General features: G+C 35.0%; 1 protein-coding gene across 2 annotated transcripts; it reads left to right on the top strand.

Moving 5' to 3' along the window:
* Positions 1-11161: 11161 nt before the first annotated feature.
* Positions 11162-13344, top strand: LOC120136416 (galactan beta-1,4-galactosyltransferase GALS1-like). 2 transcript variants are annotated; one of them, XM_039152468.1, is made up of 3 exons: positions 11162-12420; positions 12635-12989; positions 13112-13344. In XM_039152468.1, the coding sequence occupies exons 1-2, from the start codon at positions 11264-11266 to the stop codon at positions 12978-12980; spliced, it is 1503 nt and encodes a 500-aa protein (XP_039008399.1). In that variant the 5' UTR covers positions 11162-11263; the 3' UTR covers positions 12981-12989; positions 13112-13344. The 2 variants fall into 2 exon arrangements, with proteins under 2 accessions (XP_039008399.1, XP_039008398.1); XM_039152467.1 differs by having other exon boundaries at positions 12635-13344.
* The last annotated feature ends 4372 nt before the right edge of the window (positions 13345-17716 follow it).

The following is a 17716-nucleotide window of genomic DNA, read 5'->3' as shown; positions in this document are numbered from 1 at the left end:
TGTAATATTTCACCCTTTTTTATCTTGATTCGTTCCTCTTACACGGATCTCTGGATGATCATCAAATTATTTTTTATGTTATGCCACATGGTGTGACAGTGATTGTAACACCCTAAATTAGGGTTAGTAGTTTCGAGTTTACCCGATAGGTAAGTGAACCTTGTGAAATTTATAAATTAAGTTATTGGGCTTAATTAGTTTGGATTTAGGGCCCAAATAGTCACAAAAATGGGATTTTTAATTAAGGGGCAAAATATAAAGGACCTAAAGTGTAATTAAACCATTGTTGGTTTTGGAAGATATTGTTGAGCGTTTTAAAGGGGTTTTAGCCTTGGGTTTCCTTCCCACTTCTCTTCTCTTCATTCTTCTTCTTCATTTCTTCTTCCTTCATCTCCTTCAAGTGACTATAGCTTCAAGGTAAGATCTTGAACCTTTTTCTAGCTTTGTCTCGTCATAATAAACCTCTAGCAACCTTATTTTTTAGAATATTCAAGCTTTGGGTTTTGTTTGTATGAAAAAAGGGGTTTTCTCCATCCAAGCCTTGAGGAGGTTGATTTCTAGCTAAAGGAGGTTTATTTCGGGATTCAAGCATCAATGTAGTGTATTTATAATCTTTTGGAGTATTAAGGTTTCATAAATCCATGGTTTTTGCTAAGATTTGATGATTTGAGCATTTTAGGGTTTATCTTTGATTTCTCAAACAAATCATATTTTAGGTGTTAATAGCATGTTTTAATGATGCCAAATGACCCTAAATAACTTACTAAAACTTTAGAATAAGTTTAGAAACCAACCTATGTCGTTTGGAGTGATTTTGAGTGATTCCCGAGTTTAAGCAAGTCATTCCCAGAAAAAGGATCGATCCCTAGGCCAAAGGGATCGATCCTAAAGTTTCTGTCGAGTAAAGGATTGATCCCTTTTCAAAAGGATTGATCCCTTAGAGAAAATGATCGATCCCTCGAAAGAAATGATAGATCCCTTCTTTGTTTTGCTCGATGAAAAAGGATGGATTTGTATTTATTAAAGGTCCCTAAGTGTTATTGAATATTCTTTTGACCCGTTTAAAGTCCGTAAGATCTAAGAACGATCCGTAATAGTAAGACTTAGTCCGTGAGGGACATAAATGATCCAACATACCTAAAAACACTCGTAGGAGTAGGTTACACCGGGTGTAACCATATTAAGCAAAATACACCAGAATATCTTCAATCGAGGACGTATACGGATGGTTGGGATTGAGGATCAGTACATTAGATACCCGATGAGGGGTACGATAAACATGTCAGATTCAATATCGACGAAGAGTGTGGTGATTCAAGAACATCAGTGAACCGAACATGGATAAGTCGTACCACTACTTCAAGAGGTATTGGGAGAGTACAATAAGAGCTTTAGGAGTGTTGTTACCCAAAAACGAGTCCGATTCAGGTATCGGGCTAACTTGTGGATCAATCAGTGTACTGCAAACACCATAATCACCGAGAAATTATGAAACGCTTAGAGACCTCTCCAGAGGTACAAATGAATAAAATACCTTATAAGTAATAATACCCCTCATATAACATCCTAGGCAAGAGGACGAGCGGGATAGTGTAAGGTGAAAAGGATATGACATCACTTGACTTTGATAAGTTGAGTAGCGAGTAATCGAGTTACTTCACCTACTGCAGTGTGGCATCAGTTGACGTGTGTTAAGGCATAGCTCTAGATGAGAGCCTTATAATAATAATGAGATAATAACATTAATTGTGTGATAACCATAAAAGCCTTATGAGTTAAGATTTCATATGTGTGTCACTCCGGAAACGATGAGGAGACTCGAGTAACTTTAGGAATAGGACGATTGTCTTTAGTGTATATGATATTCAGATATATCCAAGTCAGTTCAAGATGCAATTTAGTCGCTAGTTGAACGTGGTACTGATGCTATGTGACCTAGACACGTTTCGAGTACTCAAGAGGAATAGACTAGCCAGACAAGGTGTTCGATATTGTGTGACCCAGACCTAGCCTAAGGTATTGGGAGGTGTTGATGCTATGTAACTCTGACCTCGCCTGAGATACTTGGAAGGTGTCGGTGCGATGTGACCTAGACCTCACTTGAGATACTTGGGAGATGTTGATACTGTGTGACCCAGGTCTACCCAAGGTACCTCTATTAAGCAAACAAAGGTGTGAGTTTCATGATGCTATGTGACCCCGAGCTACACCACGATGCTTACTTATTGTTGAGTGATAGTACCAGCTTCTCTACGATATCAGATATTATCATTATGTTTGGCATGGTGATGCATTATAGAATGATAATGAGGTTAGAGACTTAGTACTTGTATACTCATGGTGGGACTCTTAGAAAAGACAAAGGGAAGCATGAGGTGTAGATTCGAGAGATAGAACTAGAGGACGTTATGTAGGTAGCACTGATTGGAATCATGCTTGTACTTATTGCTTAGTATTATGTCTTCAGCATACTAGTGTTTATGAAATTCATATGCTGCTCTAGATTAGCGATTATACTGTTGGGCTTTGTAAGCTCAGCCTTCGGATGTTTTCTATTGGCAGGTTCGTAGCTTGAGCAGTTCGTGGAGCACCGTCACTGCATGACTTCCAGCATCTCCGACAAAGTACTATATTGTAGCTTTAGTGTAACACATATCTCCCGTATACCTTTCCGTACACGAGATACATATGTCACATCACTTAAAAACATTTACTTATTTGAAAATCCGTCAAATTTTGTTTCAAATCTTAAATCCACATAATTTAACATAATGATTAAATATTCATTGAAATGCATTACTAAAACTATCACTTTAAATACATTACAAAATATTTTCTTAAGCTCAATTACATGCCAGCTAAGTTTCAAAATAATTATGATTGTCCTTCTGTTACTGACTAGTCAACCTTAATTGATGATAGTTGTTGCTACTGCTGCACTCCTTACTTGCATAGTCTCCACTTTTACCTACGCGTGGAAGCAATACACATTAAGTATTTACTTAGTAAGACATAACATTGTAAAGAACATTAATTTTACACATAAGTATATCATGGTTATTTGGTTTTGAACTAACTTTATATCATCCATAAGGATTGGATAAGTCCATATTATTTAAACCAAAATTCTTTCATACTATCATCGTAAACGTTCATGGTATTTCCAACATACTTTTCTTTCTGTACAATATTCCCATTACTTTTTAGTCATTATTCATTATTTTCATTTAAAGAATCCTTTCATGCCTTTAATGCATCGTTATGCATTTCATTTATGGCATCCTTTCATGCCTTTCATGAACCGTTATGCATTTCATTTATGGCATCCTTTCATGCCTTTCATGCACCGTTATGCATTTCATTTATGGCATCTTTTCATGCCTTTAATGTATCATTATGCGTTTCATTTATGGATTCGTTTTAGAGCAGTTCATACTCTAAAACTCATTCATAATATTCCTTCTATACATGTAATGATAACATAATAAATACTATAAACACACATTAATTAAAATGTTCTAATTTGAATCATTGAGAATCTTCTTCATCTCAAATAATTACAATAAATGTACTCACCTGGTAATCTTTGCTAATAAGATATATAGATGTCTGGCTATTCAACAACTTTATTTTTGCCCTTTTTCTTGCTAGATTCAGGAGCTTAGTTATGATCTACACAAGCATCCATTAAAGACATATACCATACCAAAAGTTAGTATATTCCCTAAAATTTATACTTTAATAATACTAAAAAAAATACCATTATTTCAATTTCTATAACAATTTCAACTTATATTATAGTTCCAGGCTCAATAGTATCGGTACCACTACCATGATATCGATACTTCTATACTATGGTACCGATACCCTCTCTCAGTATCGATACCATTTATACATTCTGTAATGCATGGCATCGATACCTTTCTCTCAGTATCGATACTATTATACTATAGTATTGATACCCCCTTTCAGTATCGATACCATTTTGACATTATGTAATCCATGGTATCGATACTTTCCCTTTTAGTATCGATACCCCATTAGTATCGATGCTACTTACATCGGTACCGATACTGTTCATCACATTTCTACCAATTTAAACCTGTAGTATGTTTTTCTATCAGTGCCGATACCCTTACCTAGATTTTTACTAAATTTTCCCCTCTAATATCTTACGTTTACCTCCAACAATACTATTTAACTCTTATTTACTTAACACAACTAACTTTCATTCATTTAACCTCTTATAACATCTAAAATCTCCATAGAACATCTCAAATCAAGAATCGTGCTACTTTTTTTAACATGTTTTTAATCATATCTCTTGCTTCTAATCTCTTATTCACTCTTTTGAAAAGTCGATTCTACTAAACTTCAATAAAAACTCATGAATCAACATATCATTCAAAAACCCATTTCCTTATATCTCATATAAAACATTCATCTCTTAGCTTTAATCTTCGTTAACCCTTCCTTAAGCTTACATATTACTTAACGTTACAAGAGTAAACTAGAATCGGAAGGAATTACTAGTTAAATGAAATTTACCTTTTGTTATGGAGGAGGGCACAACCCACGGGAAGAAGAAGAAGATGAGTAAAATAACTTAACTTTCCCCTTTTTCCCTATTAAAACCTTAATAAGGAAATATATTTTAAATTAATGTCCCCCTTAAAGGACCAAAATGCCCTCTTAATACATCTATTGATACAATTTAGTCCAAAACACTATTCCAAATCATTTTCTCATCTTTTATCGTTTATTCAAATAAATCTTCAAAATTTTAAATCTTTTCAATAAAGTCCTGACCATATTTGGGGTATTACATTTAGCGGGCATGTATATTCATTGGATCTTACTTATGTATTTGAGTTGTAAACTTCAAGATGTATTATTTTGATTTATGTTATGTGTCATGGAGCTCTGGTTTTGTAAAAATGTTTTTATATCAGTTGTTTATGTTTTATTATGATACTATTCAGTACATTTGAAAAGAAAATGAATAGGGTTTGAGGATTAGGGGTTGCCTCGGTAGCCCAGTGTGACACGTTAGGCCCAATCAGGTTTAGAGTGTTACAATGATTCTAATAGTGGTAATAGATCCACTTGTATGATACAAATTAGATTTAATTCAATTGATACAATTATATGAGATATATGTTATTTTATTATTTTTTTCAATGTATTGATGAATATATAATGTTTGTGCATTGTTTAAATCGAGCATGCAAATCATATTTCTATAGGTACATAGACGAATCAATGTTTCGGCAATTAGTGACCAAAGACATCACATCTCTTTCAGTGAGTAGAGACTCAACAATCAAAGAGAAAGTAACTGGACGCTCTTTTAGATGTTGAATAAAGGCATCCCACTATGACAACATAATGGAGGCATCTCAATATCATGACAACATGACAGAGGTTGATAGGAATGTTCTTGGAGGGGCGCTTACAAAGAGATATCTAGATGCCTACATGTATTAATCATTTAAAACATAACATATTATTCATAGAGAGGAGGTTTTTCCAATTACTTGATTAAGGAGTAACTTGAATGTTTCTCACGATTTCTCACTGAGGTATTCATGCCAGAGAAAGTTAGTCTATAACCATTATTACTTGTCTATTTAGCAAGGCTTATCGATGCTCGTGAGTCATTAGCAAGACCATTATATTCACTACACGTGCTTTTTCATGCCGCCCTTATAGACGATACTGTCTAGGCGTGACTCATCATAGCTCTCAAGGTGCTTCCTTCAATATGTGGTCGAGCCTCTCAAACGTCGTGATGCTTAATGGAGAGATCGGCCATTTTTCTGCTTTTGTATTTGGGACGTTGCTTTGGCTATAGTTGCATTAGGCTCGAACTTTGACAACCTTGCTTATACGCCCCTAAAACTTGTGGGTGGGAGGGATGATTTCATATAGGAAGACAAACAATGTTGCTTGTGTTATTCCCTCATTTCTCCTCTTTTTCCATCGTCACATGGACTTCTAGCATGCTTCAATGGACTGGACATAGGTGAGGATGGCTATTTTGGTTTTAAAAGAAGGCAAAACTAGTTTTGTTTTTTGTTTTTTGGAGGTGAGGATAGTTGTTTTGGTTTTTGAGTATGGTTAAATTGATTCTCTCGGTCATAAGGTTTGTTCACTCTCATTGTATCAATTGTTAATGGTTCACCCCTTTTGATTTGGATGGAAAACCGTATCCTACGAAAAAACGATCGTTGACTGATGTTTCTATATGAGAGAGTTGGTGATGAGGGTGAAAAAGAAGAAGATTATATAGAGGCTATGGAGGTTTCAACCCCCATCTCGGTTGCATTAAGGGGCATTTATTGTGACCCTAGTCTAATGGTGCCATGCTTAGGATAATTATGACTATTTGTAAGTTAATTGACTAAATAGATCTTGCACTTAGATCTTGGATTTCACTCCGATTAGTCACATAGACATGTTAAAGGTATTGTCTATATATTATAGTTGACTTAGGAAATTATGTCTAGAGCATGGTTTTCAGAACCGGACCGGTTAGTGAACCGGTCATGCTACCGTTTACTGGTTCAACCGGTCGAACCGGTCCGACCGGTCGGAAGAACCGGACGACGTCATAATTATTTAAAAAATTAAATAAAAATACCAAAAATATTTAATAAAAAATAATTTTTTATATCACAAGTCATATTCAAAGCAAGTCATAACATATATAAGTTAAAAACCATAAAATCAAGTAAAAAAATATTCAAATTAACTACAACATAATATTTAAGGTAAAACATATTAAATAATAAATATAATTATATAACTATAATTAAAAAATAAATTTGGGGTTAAAAAATCATAACAAAATGATATTGTTTGATTTAATTTTTTTTAAAAACAATCTCACATGGTTAAGAAACATAGAAGAGCATCCCAAAAGTCTAAAGAGAAAATATGAGAACAAAACAATCTCACATTGCTAAGAAACATAGAAGCGCATCACAACTAACTTCTATAAATAATAGAGGTAATTTGGCATTCAAAATCATGGAGCCTTTTGGTGAGCATTGAGTGAACTATTCTTTCACTTCAATCAAGCTCGAATTTTAGGCTTCAATCGAGCTTCTAATTTTTTTTTTGAGTTCAAGCCTTTTTGAGTTCAAGTTTCAATATTATATTTCGAGTTTGAGTTGAACTTGATAATTTTTAACTTGTGAGTTTGAGTTGAGTTGAGCTTACTTTTAAAGTTTTCAAGTTCGAGTCGAGCTCAGCAATACTCGAGTTTGACTTGGCTCGTTTAACAAACGACGTTGTTTGGTTTAATTTTTTTTTAAAAAAACAAAAATCCCGGTTTTTCCCTGTTTTTTCTATTTTTTTTCGGTTTTCAGCCGGTCCAGTTCGAACGGTTCAACAGTTCTGGCCGGTTCACTAATAACGGTTCAACCGATTTAGATTGAATCGGAGTAACAACGTTCCCGGTTGAATCGATCGATTTTCAAAACAGAGGTATAGAGGAAACAAGTTCTTAAGAGGTTTCGATAAACGGTGGATCTGTTTGGAGGTTTTGACTGATGAATAGTTTATAATATCCATAGGCCATTTCTAATAGAGACATGATAGTTTCTAGAAATTATCTCTAAAGGTGTAATAAAATATCACAATAATATATATATATATATCCAACCATTTGTTCACTCTTGGAAAACCAGTATGTTAATGTATTTTTAACACAACTTACCAAACAACCACGCACACATCATTCCTTGCACACATTAATCTTTCTTGTCAACATTTCCATTAAATTTATTTTTGGATCATCCTACCTATCAAGTAACCTCATGAGAATAAATCCATTACATCTAAATACATTAACATACTGGTTTCCTAAGAGTAAACAAATATTTGGGTAAATAAAATAATAATGTTGTTGTTGTTTTTTTTGTCCATATAGGTTTGTAGGAAAAATAATTTCTCTATATAAGGTATTCACCATATTATTTTTTGAATTAAGACTTTTTATTTGTCTGAAGACGTCATGCACTCCTGGGGTCTTTCAATTTGCCTGAAGACGTCATGTAGTCGTGGAGTCTTCTTCATTAACCTAAAGATGGCATACAGTTGTTAAGTCTTCATATTTAGCTTGAAGACGCGTGGAGCACCTGCTATCTTTAGGTTGGTATTATTCAATTCACCCTAGATGGAGAAATAATCCCCGGGGTACTATATTGGAAATTAAAAAATCTCACTTACATTATCTCGACCATTTATCCATAAAGTAGGGGTTCAAAAATATCTGACCCGATTGACTCGATCCGGTTAAAAAATATCGGGTATTTATTTTAAAAATACCATATTTGTGGGTCGGATTCCTGACCCGTTAAAATTTTCGGGTTAGGCTCTGGTCACAAAATGTTACTTAATTGGGTACTCGCCGACTCGGTACCCAATTTATTAAATATATTTTTATTTTATATTAAATGTTTATTTATAATTTTCAAATTATTTCACTCTAATATTCTAAATTCCTAATTTCTTAAATTTTACTACCATAACATTCTAAATTTTTAATTTCTTAAATTATTTCACATTAACATCCTAAATTATTTTTTAAAATATTTATTTTAACTTCTAAACACTTGAAATATAATTATATTTTTTATTTTATTATTTAATAATTTTTTCAATTATGTAATTTTTTTTAATTTTATGTGTGAATTATATATTATAGAACTTTAAATTTTAAAATTTAGAATTATATATATATATAATAATAATAATATAATTTAAAGAAAAAATAAAAATATTTATCCGGGTACTCTTGACTTGAAAATAGGGGTACTCGAGTTTTACAGATACTCGACTTATGGATACCCATATGTCATTGGTCGGGACACGGGCCGATACTTTAGTATCCAAAAATTTTGGGTACCAAAAAATCGGGTACCCGATTTTGAACATCTCTACTATGAAGTATTACTCCCTTACTACTATTTATATTGTTTATTGTGACTTTTTTTATATAGTTTTAAGAAGAAAAACTTTGTAGGAGAGATGTGTTAAAAAAAATTAAAACGATAATTTTATCATAAAAAAGTTAAATTTTACTTTATTGTGAAACTAGAAAAAAAGTAGCAAGAAAAATGTGTCTAGTAAAAATTGTTAATTTTTCATAAGTACAATTCAAATGGCACAATTTTAAAACAGGACAATTTTGATAGGACAAAGAGAGTATATTTTTAAATTATTTTAAGGATAAATTACATGTTTGACAACTGAAATTTACTCTCTCTCTCATATTTCACTTGTCGTGCTTTTTATTTTTATAATTTAGTCATTGAACTTTATAGATTGAATTTTTTGTCACTCCATCTATAAATAATTAACTGCGTTATAATATGATCGTATTTTGATCAAAACGACGTTGTTTTAATCTAAAATTTATTTTTTAAGGAATTCAAAAAGACGTCATTTTTATGTATGTTGTCATGTCATAACACCGTTTAATTATTTAATGGTGGAATGACCAAAAAAGTCAAATATATAAAGTTCAATAGTAAATTAAAAATAAAAATATAGTGAGTGAAATAGGAGAGATAGTAAATTCAGTTACCAATAGTGCAATTTACCCTTATTTTAGTTATTGAGAATATACATAAATTCTACGGATATAAGTATTCAAATTTAAATTTCTAATAAAATAATATTTTTTATAATTGAAATTAATAAGTGAATTAAAAAAAATTGAATTAGGATCTCAATTGAACCCGAAATTCACGGGCTCTGACTCGATCCGATCTGATAGGGTCGATTTTTTAAAAATAATTTTGGGATCAAGTTAGGTCATGCCAATTTTTTAAGGGTAAGATCAAGCCGATTTGAGTTTGAGTGGAGTTGAAAAAATTTTGTCCCTTCCGGATATGGGGATAATAATGTGATTTCTTTAAAAAATATTATTTTTTAATTAAGTCTTTATTTTATACTGAATCTAGTTGGGTTAGATTTATACGCTAAAAATTCATATCAGCTCGAAGTCGAATGAAGGATATATATATTTTTTGGGTAGGGTCGGATCAGCTAGAAAATATATTATTTTCAGATCATATCAAATTCGGATGAAGAATACATATTTTCGAATCGAATCGGATTGAAAAAAAAACTCAACCTTTTGCCATCCATTGACTCCTTTTATTTAGGGGTTTACAAAAAGATCTAATTCGATCAATCTGATAAGTTGATCCAGTGATTTGATCTGAAAATTCATATATTCAAACAATTTTTTTATTTTCAGATAATTAGAATAAAATATCCGAAAAATTTTGGATAATCAAATCGAATAAAGACAAGATAAATTTCAATTTCGAATTATTTAAAAATCTGAAGAAGAAAAATAAATTGGGCCCTTAGATTTTAGATACCTTTAAGCCCAATAAATAAGTAACTCATTAATTCATTAAAGCTCTAACCCAATAAAAATTAAGATATTTAATTATTTATTGTCTATGAGTAATTAAATATATTAAAATATAGTAGAAATATCAAATAAGTTATATTAAATCACAAAGTTTAAAATTATTTTTTAAATTAAATTTTAAATTCGGATTCAGATATTCATATTCTGATCCAAAAATTTGGATATATGATTTTTCGAATCATATGAAGATAACTATTTATTCGAATTTTTGAAATGGATCGGATTCGATATCCGAAATTGCACACTCTACTTTAATGTAAAGGCAAAATAAATTATAATAATAATGGGTGAATTACATGTTTAGTAAATAACTATCAATTTTAGTTCATTTTAATACCTAAACTTTCAATTTTAAAATCATAGTTAAAGTTTAGTAAATTTTAACGTTAATATTTAAAAAAATGAAAGTTTAAGTATTAAAATAAATCAAAACTGATAATTTAAATATTAAACGCATAATTTACCAGTAATAATTCACTGTTAGTGAAATAAATGGGTGGATGATGATTGCTGTCATTTCAGGGAGCCGTTGTAAAAGCCTATAGCAAATCCCCAACTCTTGGGTAACTAGAACTAGAGTGTCATTTCGGTAAATTACTGGAGATCAAGACCTAAAATGTTAACCAGTACCATTTCTATGATAAATATTCCTCATAAATTAATTGCTTAGGAAGACGAGTGACGCCGAGGCAGGGGTCCAACTCACTGAAAATAAAATAAAATAAAAACTGTCGGTCTGATCCTTTTCGTTCCTTGCCGTTTCGGGTATTTTACAAAATCACTTTCTCTGCCACAACCGACACCGCAATGAGGAAAGAACCGCCGCCCTCAACCGCCCCTTCCGCCCTTGGCAAGCTTTTCCTATGCTTTGAGACTAAACCTTTGGTTGTCACATTGTTAGCTCTCACCTTGCTTATGCTTCTCTGGAATTTCCCTCCTTACTTGCAGAACCTCTCTACCGCCACACGTCCCTGTTCGGCCACTTCTCTCGCCTCCGTCGCCGCCTCCGCCGCCGCTTCCACTAGCTTATTGTCCACCAATGCATCGCTCCCTTATACGGCTACTCCGGTTGCTGAAAAGAAGTACTACTCCGATCCCAAAGCTAAACCCAGAGATCCAAATAAACGTGTATTCGAGGCTCACGGTAATGCGGCCGCCTTGTTTGTCCAGATGGGTGCTTACAGGGGCGGTTCCACGACGTTCGCGGTGGTGGGTTTGGCTTCGAAACCCGTTCACGTGTTCGGTCGACCATGGTACAAATGCGAGTGGATCTCGAATAATGGTTCTTCTTTTAGAGCATTGGCTTACAAAATGCTTCCCGATTGGGGATATGGGCGTGTTTACACCGTGGTGGTGGTGAATTGCACTTTCCCTTTCAACCCAAACCAAGACAACCTAGGTGGTAAGCTGATGATCAACGCCTACTACGGCGAGTCCCCCAGGAAGTACGAGAGATTCACGGCGCTGGAGGAGTCGTCGGGATCTTACAATGAAGCCAAGTACCACCCACCGTTTCAGTACGAGTATTTATACTGTGGGTCGTCTCTGTATGGGAACCTCAACGCCGATAGGATGAGGGAATGGATGGCTTACCACGCTTGGTTCTTTGGACCGAGCTCGCATTTCGTGTTTCATGATGCTGGTGGTGTCTCGCCGGAGGTCAGGGCGGTTCTCGAACCTTGGGTGCGTGCCGGAAGGGCTACGGTTCAGGATATCCGTGACCAGGCGCAATTCGATGGGTATTATTATAACCAGTTCTTGGTTGTGAATGATTGCTTGCATCGCTATCGACATGCTGCTAATTGGACATTCTTCTTCGACGTGGACGAGTATATCTATTTACCAGATGGAAACATTTTGGAATCAGTGTTGAATGAGTTCTCCAATTATACACAGTTCACTATTGAGCAGAACCCAATGTCCAGTGTGCTCTGCTTGAATGATTCCTCTCAACAATATTCCAGGTAAATCTCCTCAGTCACCATCTCCCCTCGAAAACGATAGTATATTAAAGACAATCTTGAAAATGATAATAAATTTTTCACTTTAAGTCCTGGATCTGGATCTGAGTTTAAGCACGGTTCGGTCACATAGGTTCATTAGATCACTGCAGAAGGAATCAAACTCATTCAAATCATATGTTAATGTTATTCATTTATCCCATATGATTTCTCGCAGGCAATGGGGATTCGAGAAGCTGCTCTTTCGGGAATCAAGAACTGGAATTCGCCGTGACAGGAAATATGCAATTCAGGCAAAGAATGCGTACGCCACGGGCGTTCACATGTCGGAGAATGTGATCGGGAAAGCATTACATAAAACCGAAAGAAAGATTCGTTACTATCACTATCACAACACCATTACCGTACACGAGGAGCTCTGCAGAGAATTCATCCCTCCATCGTCCAAGAACAATGTGACCTGGTTCAATAAACTACCCTACGTCTACGACGATAACATGAAGAAACTGGCCAACACCATCAAGGAATTCGAGCGGAAAACGATCGGGGACCCTACACCATAAGTGATGATGGTTCTTCCTTAATGACCCTCAACTGTTCCTCGTGTATCCTATGCCAGAGTTAAATGTTTTAACGGTCGAGCATTCATTTCTGATTTGGGGTTTGCTCAAACTTTACTCCTCTTTCCTGCTAGGGATCTGATGACCCCACCGACTGCAATCAGTGGCGAGAAACTCACGGAACAAGCTGGAAGGAGGGCCCGACATCGTTTTTATCTTTTCTGTAATGGTGGTGGTGAGTGTTGTTGTATTGATTTGTTTTTGGTTCTATATGATTAGTGGGAATACTTGTAAAATTGTTTCTTTCAAGTTATTGCTTTATAGAATTCATACCAGTTTTATAAAGAGATGCGTCAATTGTTGTTTCTTTGCCTAGTATGAGTTGCACCACCCAAAATCCAAATCTCTTCTTTCTTTCCCACTGCTTCATCTCTTACCATTGTTATAGTTTGTTAATTACGGTGAGCTTATGATATTATCATCTTTTACCCACTGTCGGCATGGTATGTTTAATACAAAAAATAATTAATATGATATGTTTAATACATTCTATTTAAAAAAAAAAACTATATTTGAGTAAACATATTTGGTCCGTTGGTCAAATTATTCATATTTGTTACCTTATATTTTCTTAGATCATGGGCTATAGATTGGTCCGATGGTCATATTGTTCATCTTTATTACCTCATATTTTTTTAAGTTATGTGTTTTGGACCTATTAAGAGTATTTCTCTTCTTCTCTTATACCCCCTTTCCAAGGATGGAGATAGATTTAGAATTTATAAAAAAAATATTTTTAATAAAATTATAAATAATTTAAATATTTAAATTTATAATTTGGGGTGATAGACACCATATAAGTTAATGTTCATATGTAAAATCAATGCTTTCTATAAATCTAGAGGTTTAATTAGTTATGAATTTTTTATTCATTTGGGAATAAGTATAAGATATTATATGTTTAAAGATGATTTTTAATCATTTGACGTTAAATTTTTATATCTCTGACATTGATGTTCGAACTCGAAAGCTCAAATAATAAAACAATTCTTTTATTACCAATATTGTTTGAATTTCGGTAATTCATTGCAATCATTAATATTAGAGAAAATAACCTCAGTGACCAAAAATCTCATATAATATACGATTTTAACCAACTTTTTCCGGATTTGCCAAAATGACCAACAAAATCGCAATGCGATCGCTAATTCGCAACGCGATCTCCATTATCGCAAATCAGTTTCCAGATTCGCAACGCGATTATGACTATCGCAATGCGATTTTCCAATTTCGCGTTGCGATTTTCCCAATTCGCAATGCGAATAAGTAAATCGCAATGCGAATTTGGAAAATCGCAATGCGAATTTGGAAAATCGCAATGCGAATTTGGAAAATCGCAACGCGATACTAACTATCGCAACGCGATAATACAAAATCGCAACGCGATACTTACTTTCGCAACGCGATACTTAATTTCGCAACGCGATACTGACTTTCGCAACGAGATAATATATAGTCGCAATGCGATTTTCAAAGCGCCATTAGTATCGCAAAGCGTATTTTATTTTCAAATTCCAAACACGAATATTAATATATTGGAACACTGAACCGTCCATAGTATATCCCGTAATCGCAACTCATAACCTAAAACCTAAAATCACAACTCAGTTCCATCTCCATCTCTCACTCTCTCACCCATCTCCGACGAAATCCGTCCCCATCTCCGACGAAATCCGTCTATCTCCATCTCTCAGAGCCACCCTCACAATCAGAAATGGAAAATCAACCAAATCAACCACCGATGATTAGTTTTTTTAATTATTTTCTTTTTGAAATTTTTGCATTATTATTAGGTTTTTCATATTGAAATTGATGATAAGTTTACTGGTAATTTCAATAATAGATTAACCATTTCACTTAGATTGCTTATTAAATCAACCGAGAATCGCAACGCGAAATAAAAATCGCAACGACAAAATCGCAACGCGATTTTATTCTCTCGTTGCGATAGTCAAATTCGCGTTGCGATTGTCATTTTCGTGTTGCGATTTTCATTTTCAGAAACTATTCTTCTTCTGCAAATTGAAACTTGAATGAATTGCATTACTTTAACCAAAAAACAAAGACAAATAAGAAATTCACAGTGTTGCAAATTTAAGTTTGAAGAATAAACTACTACTCTTTATGTTTATTATTGTTTTTGGTATATCTTTACAGTATAGTTTTTGGTATATCTAACTTAGTATGTTTATTGTTTTTGTAGAACTTTTATTCAGCTCAATTGACCTTAAGAAATAAAGTCAGCCTGGCCAAAACAATTGCGTCGAAGCTTTCACCTGCACAAAGAAAAATGTTTGAGGATACTTGCTTCGGGCCATGGCTGAAAGTACAACATCCCGGTGGAGATGCGATGTTGACACACCTGTTTCTTCAAACCATGACTAGCGATCTACCAGATACTATACAACGTCGTGATGAAGAGATATGTTTGATTTTCCACCGGCGTATACGTGTTTTGGGCGGGAGGAGTTTTGCTTAATCACCGGTCTACGCTTCGAACACGATGATGTAGATCGGTACACTAGACACATTACCCGCCCATCATGGTTATCCCAGGTTTTTCCTGAGCTGGAGAGGTCGAATCTACACGTGGAAGACCTGACGAGATTATTGAATAAGAAAGATGGTTTTATTCGGATGGATGACGTCGATGTTGTCCGAGTATGCCTTCTAATACTTTTGCATGCCAGCTTTTTAGGCAGAGAGGCCAGACAACCTATTCCGAATGATCTAATCAAATTGGTAGAAGACCTAAATGCGTGGAACTGTTTCCGTGGGGCTCGTATTTATGGAAAGCTACATGGAATAAGTTATCGTCTGCCTTGGATGATCGAAAAAGTTTGCATGGCGATGGTTCCAAATACACTTTGACAGGCTTTATTTGGGCCTTTAAGGTAAGAATTTTTATATAATGTTTCCAAAATTATAAGTAATTATTTAACAATTACTAATGTTTGTTATTATATTGTTTGTAGATTTGGATATTTGAGGCAATTTCCCGCCATGAAGACATATGCAATAAAAACTTCAAATGATATTCCCAGGGCTATTTCCTGGAAGAGGAAACGGACCTTACAATGGGAAGATTTACTACAGTATACGACAATAAATAATGTAAGTTAACATAAATACTACCATATGTTTATAAACAAGTTATTACTAGTACACGTTTAACTTTGTTTGAGCTTTTATATTGTTAGGAGGCCAACACTCCATTACAGAGGCTGACACCCACGGAAGCTGAGCTTGCCACTGATTGGTGGCAAGCTAGTAAGCGTTTTTTTGATGGCACGGATGATGAGCAGCCTCCACTTCGGGAGCCATCACCTCACCCAGAGCTATCACCTCACCCAGAGCCATCACCTGATCGACCCGACTATACACCTCCACAACGACAGCCATCACCTATTCTGTCACATCATCGAGCCTCTTCTCCACCATCACCGCAAGATAGGCGACCGGCAAAGTTGCCACGATGTTTATCTCCCTGTTCTCCACCTCCACGGGATGAGTTAGGGGAGTTACGTGTTGAGGTCAATGCCTTGCGTGAGGAGGTCGGTACTTTACGCAAAGACGATGGTGCATGGCGTGTTGAGGTGTCTACTTTACGCGGTGAGGTAGCCGCTCTACGTGAGATGGTAGCATCGTTGCAGAATGAGGTTCATACTCTACGCAACGAGGTAAGTTTAAGATTTTTCATATTTAACTTGATGATAAATTTACTCGTAATTTCACTTAGATTAACCATTTCACTTAGATTGCTTAATAAATTCATTCGGTTATTGCCAATACTGTTAAACTGTTTTTGTTAGTATTTGTTTTTGGTTTTGTTTTTGTCTTTTGGTTGAAGTAATGCAATCCATTCAAGTTTCAATTTGCAGAAGAAGAATAGTTTACTTTCGCAACACGAAAATGACTATCGCAATGCGGAAATGGCTATCGCAATGCGAAATAAAAATCGCAACGACAAAATCGCAATGCGAAATGAAAATCGCAACGACAAAATCGCAACGCGAAATGAAAATCGCAATGCGATTTGTGTTTCGCGTTGCGATTTTGTCGTTGCGATTTTCATTTCGCATTGCGATAGCCATTTCTGCGTTGCGATAGCCATTTCCGCGTTGCGATAGCCATTTCTGAGTTGCGATAGTCATTTTCGCGTTGCGAAAGTAAGTTTCGTGTTGCGAAAGTAAACTATTCTTCTTCTGGAATGTTTATATATGTTGTCCTTTTAAATGTTTATATAAGTGCTTACTTCTGGAATGTTATCTGATGCATTTTGTGAACTATGATAGAATAATGACTTGGGTGAATACAATGCAAGTTTGAAACATATTTGTCTTTGTTTAATATCATGTCTGTTTATTTACTGATTTATGTATTAATTTTTTTTAGCGGCCCGATAAGGTGGATGCTTTACGTCGGGTTTTCCTTGCACGACGGAGTTCACGCATCAGACGGCGTGCACGTTCTATTACGTCTCCGTTCACCCCAATGGTGCGAAGACTCCGCAAGAAGAAGCCCGACTCCCTGTCATCCCTCAAGAGTCCCCTCCAATCGTTCAAGAGGCCCCTATCATCCCTCAAGAGTCCCCCCACCGTTCAAGAGGCCACTGTCATCGTTGAAGAGGTCCCTCCCACCATTCCAGAGCCCGATTCACATGGGGTAATATATCGAAT

Source organism: Hibiscus syriacus, unplaced genomic scaffold, assembly GCF_006381635.1.
Source record: "Hibiscus syriacus cultivar Baekdansim isolate YM2019G1 unplaced genomic scaffold, ASM638163v2 tig00110630_pilon, whole genome shotgun sequence".
NCBI lineage: Eukaryota > Viridiplantae > Streptophyta > Magnoliopsida > Malvales > Malvaceae > Hibiscus > Hibiscus syriacus.
This window is presented reverse-complemented; position numbering and strand designations above follow the sequence as displayed.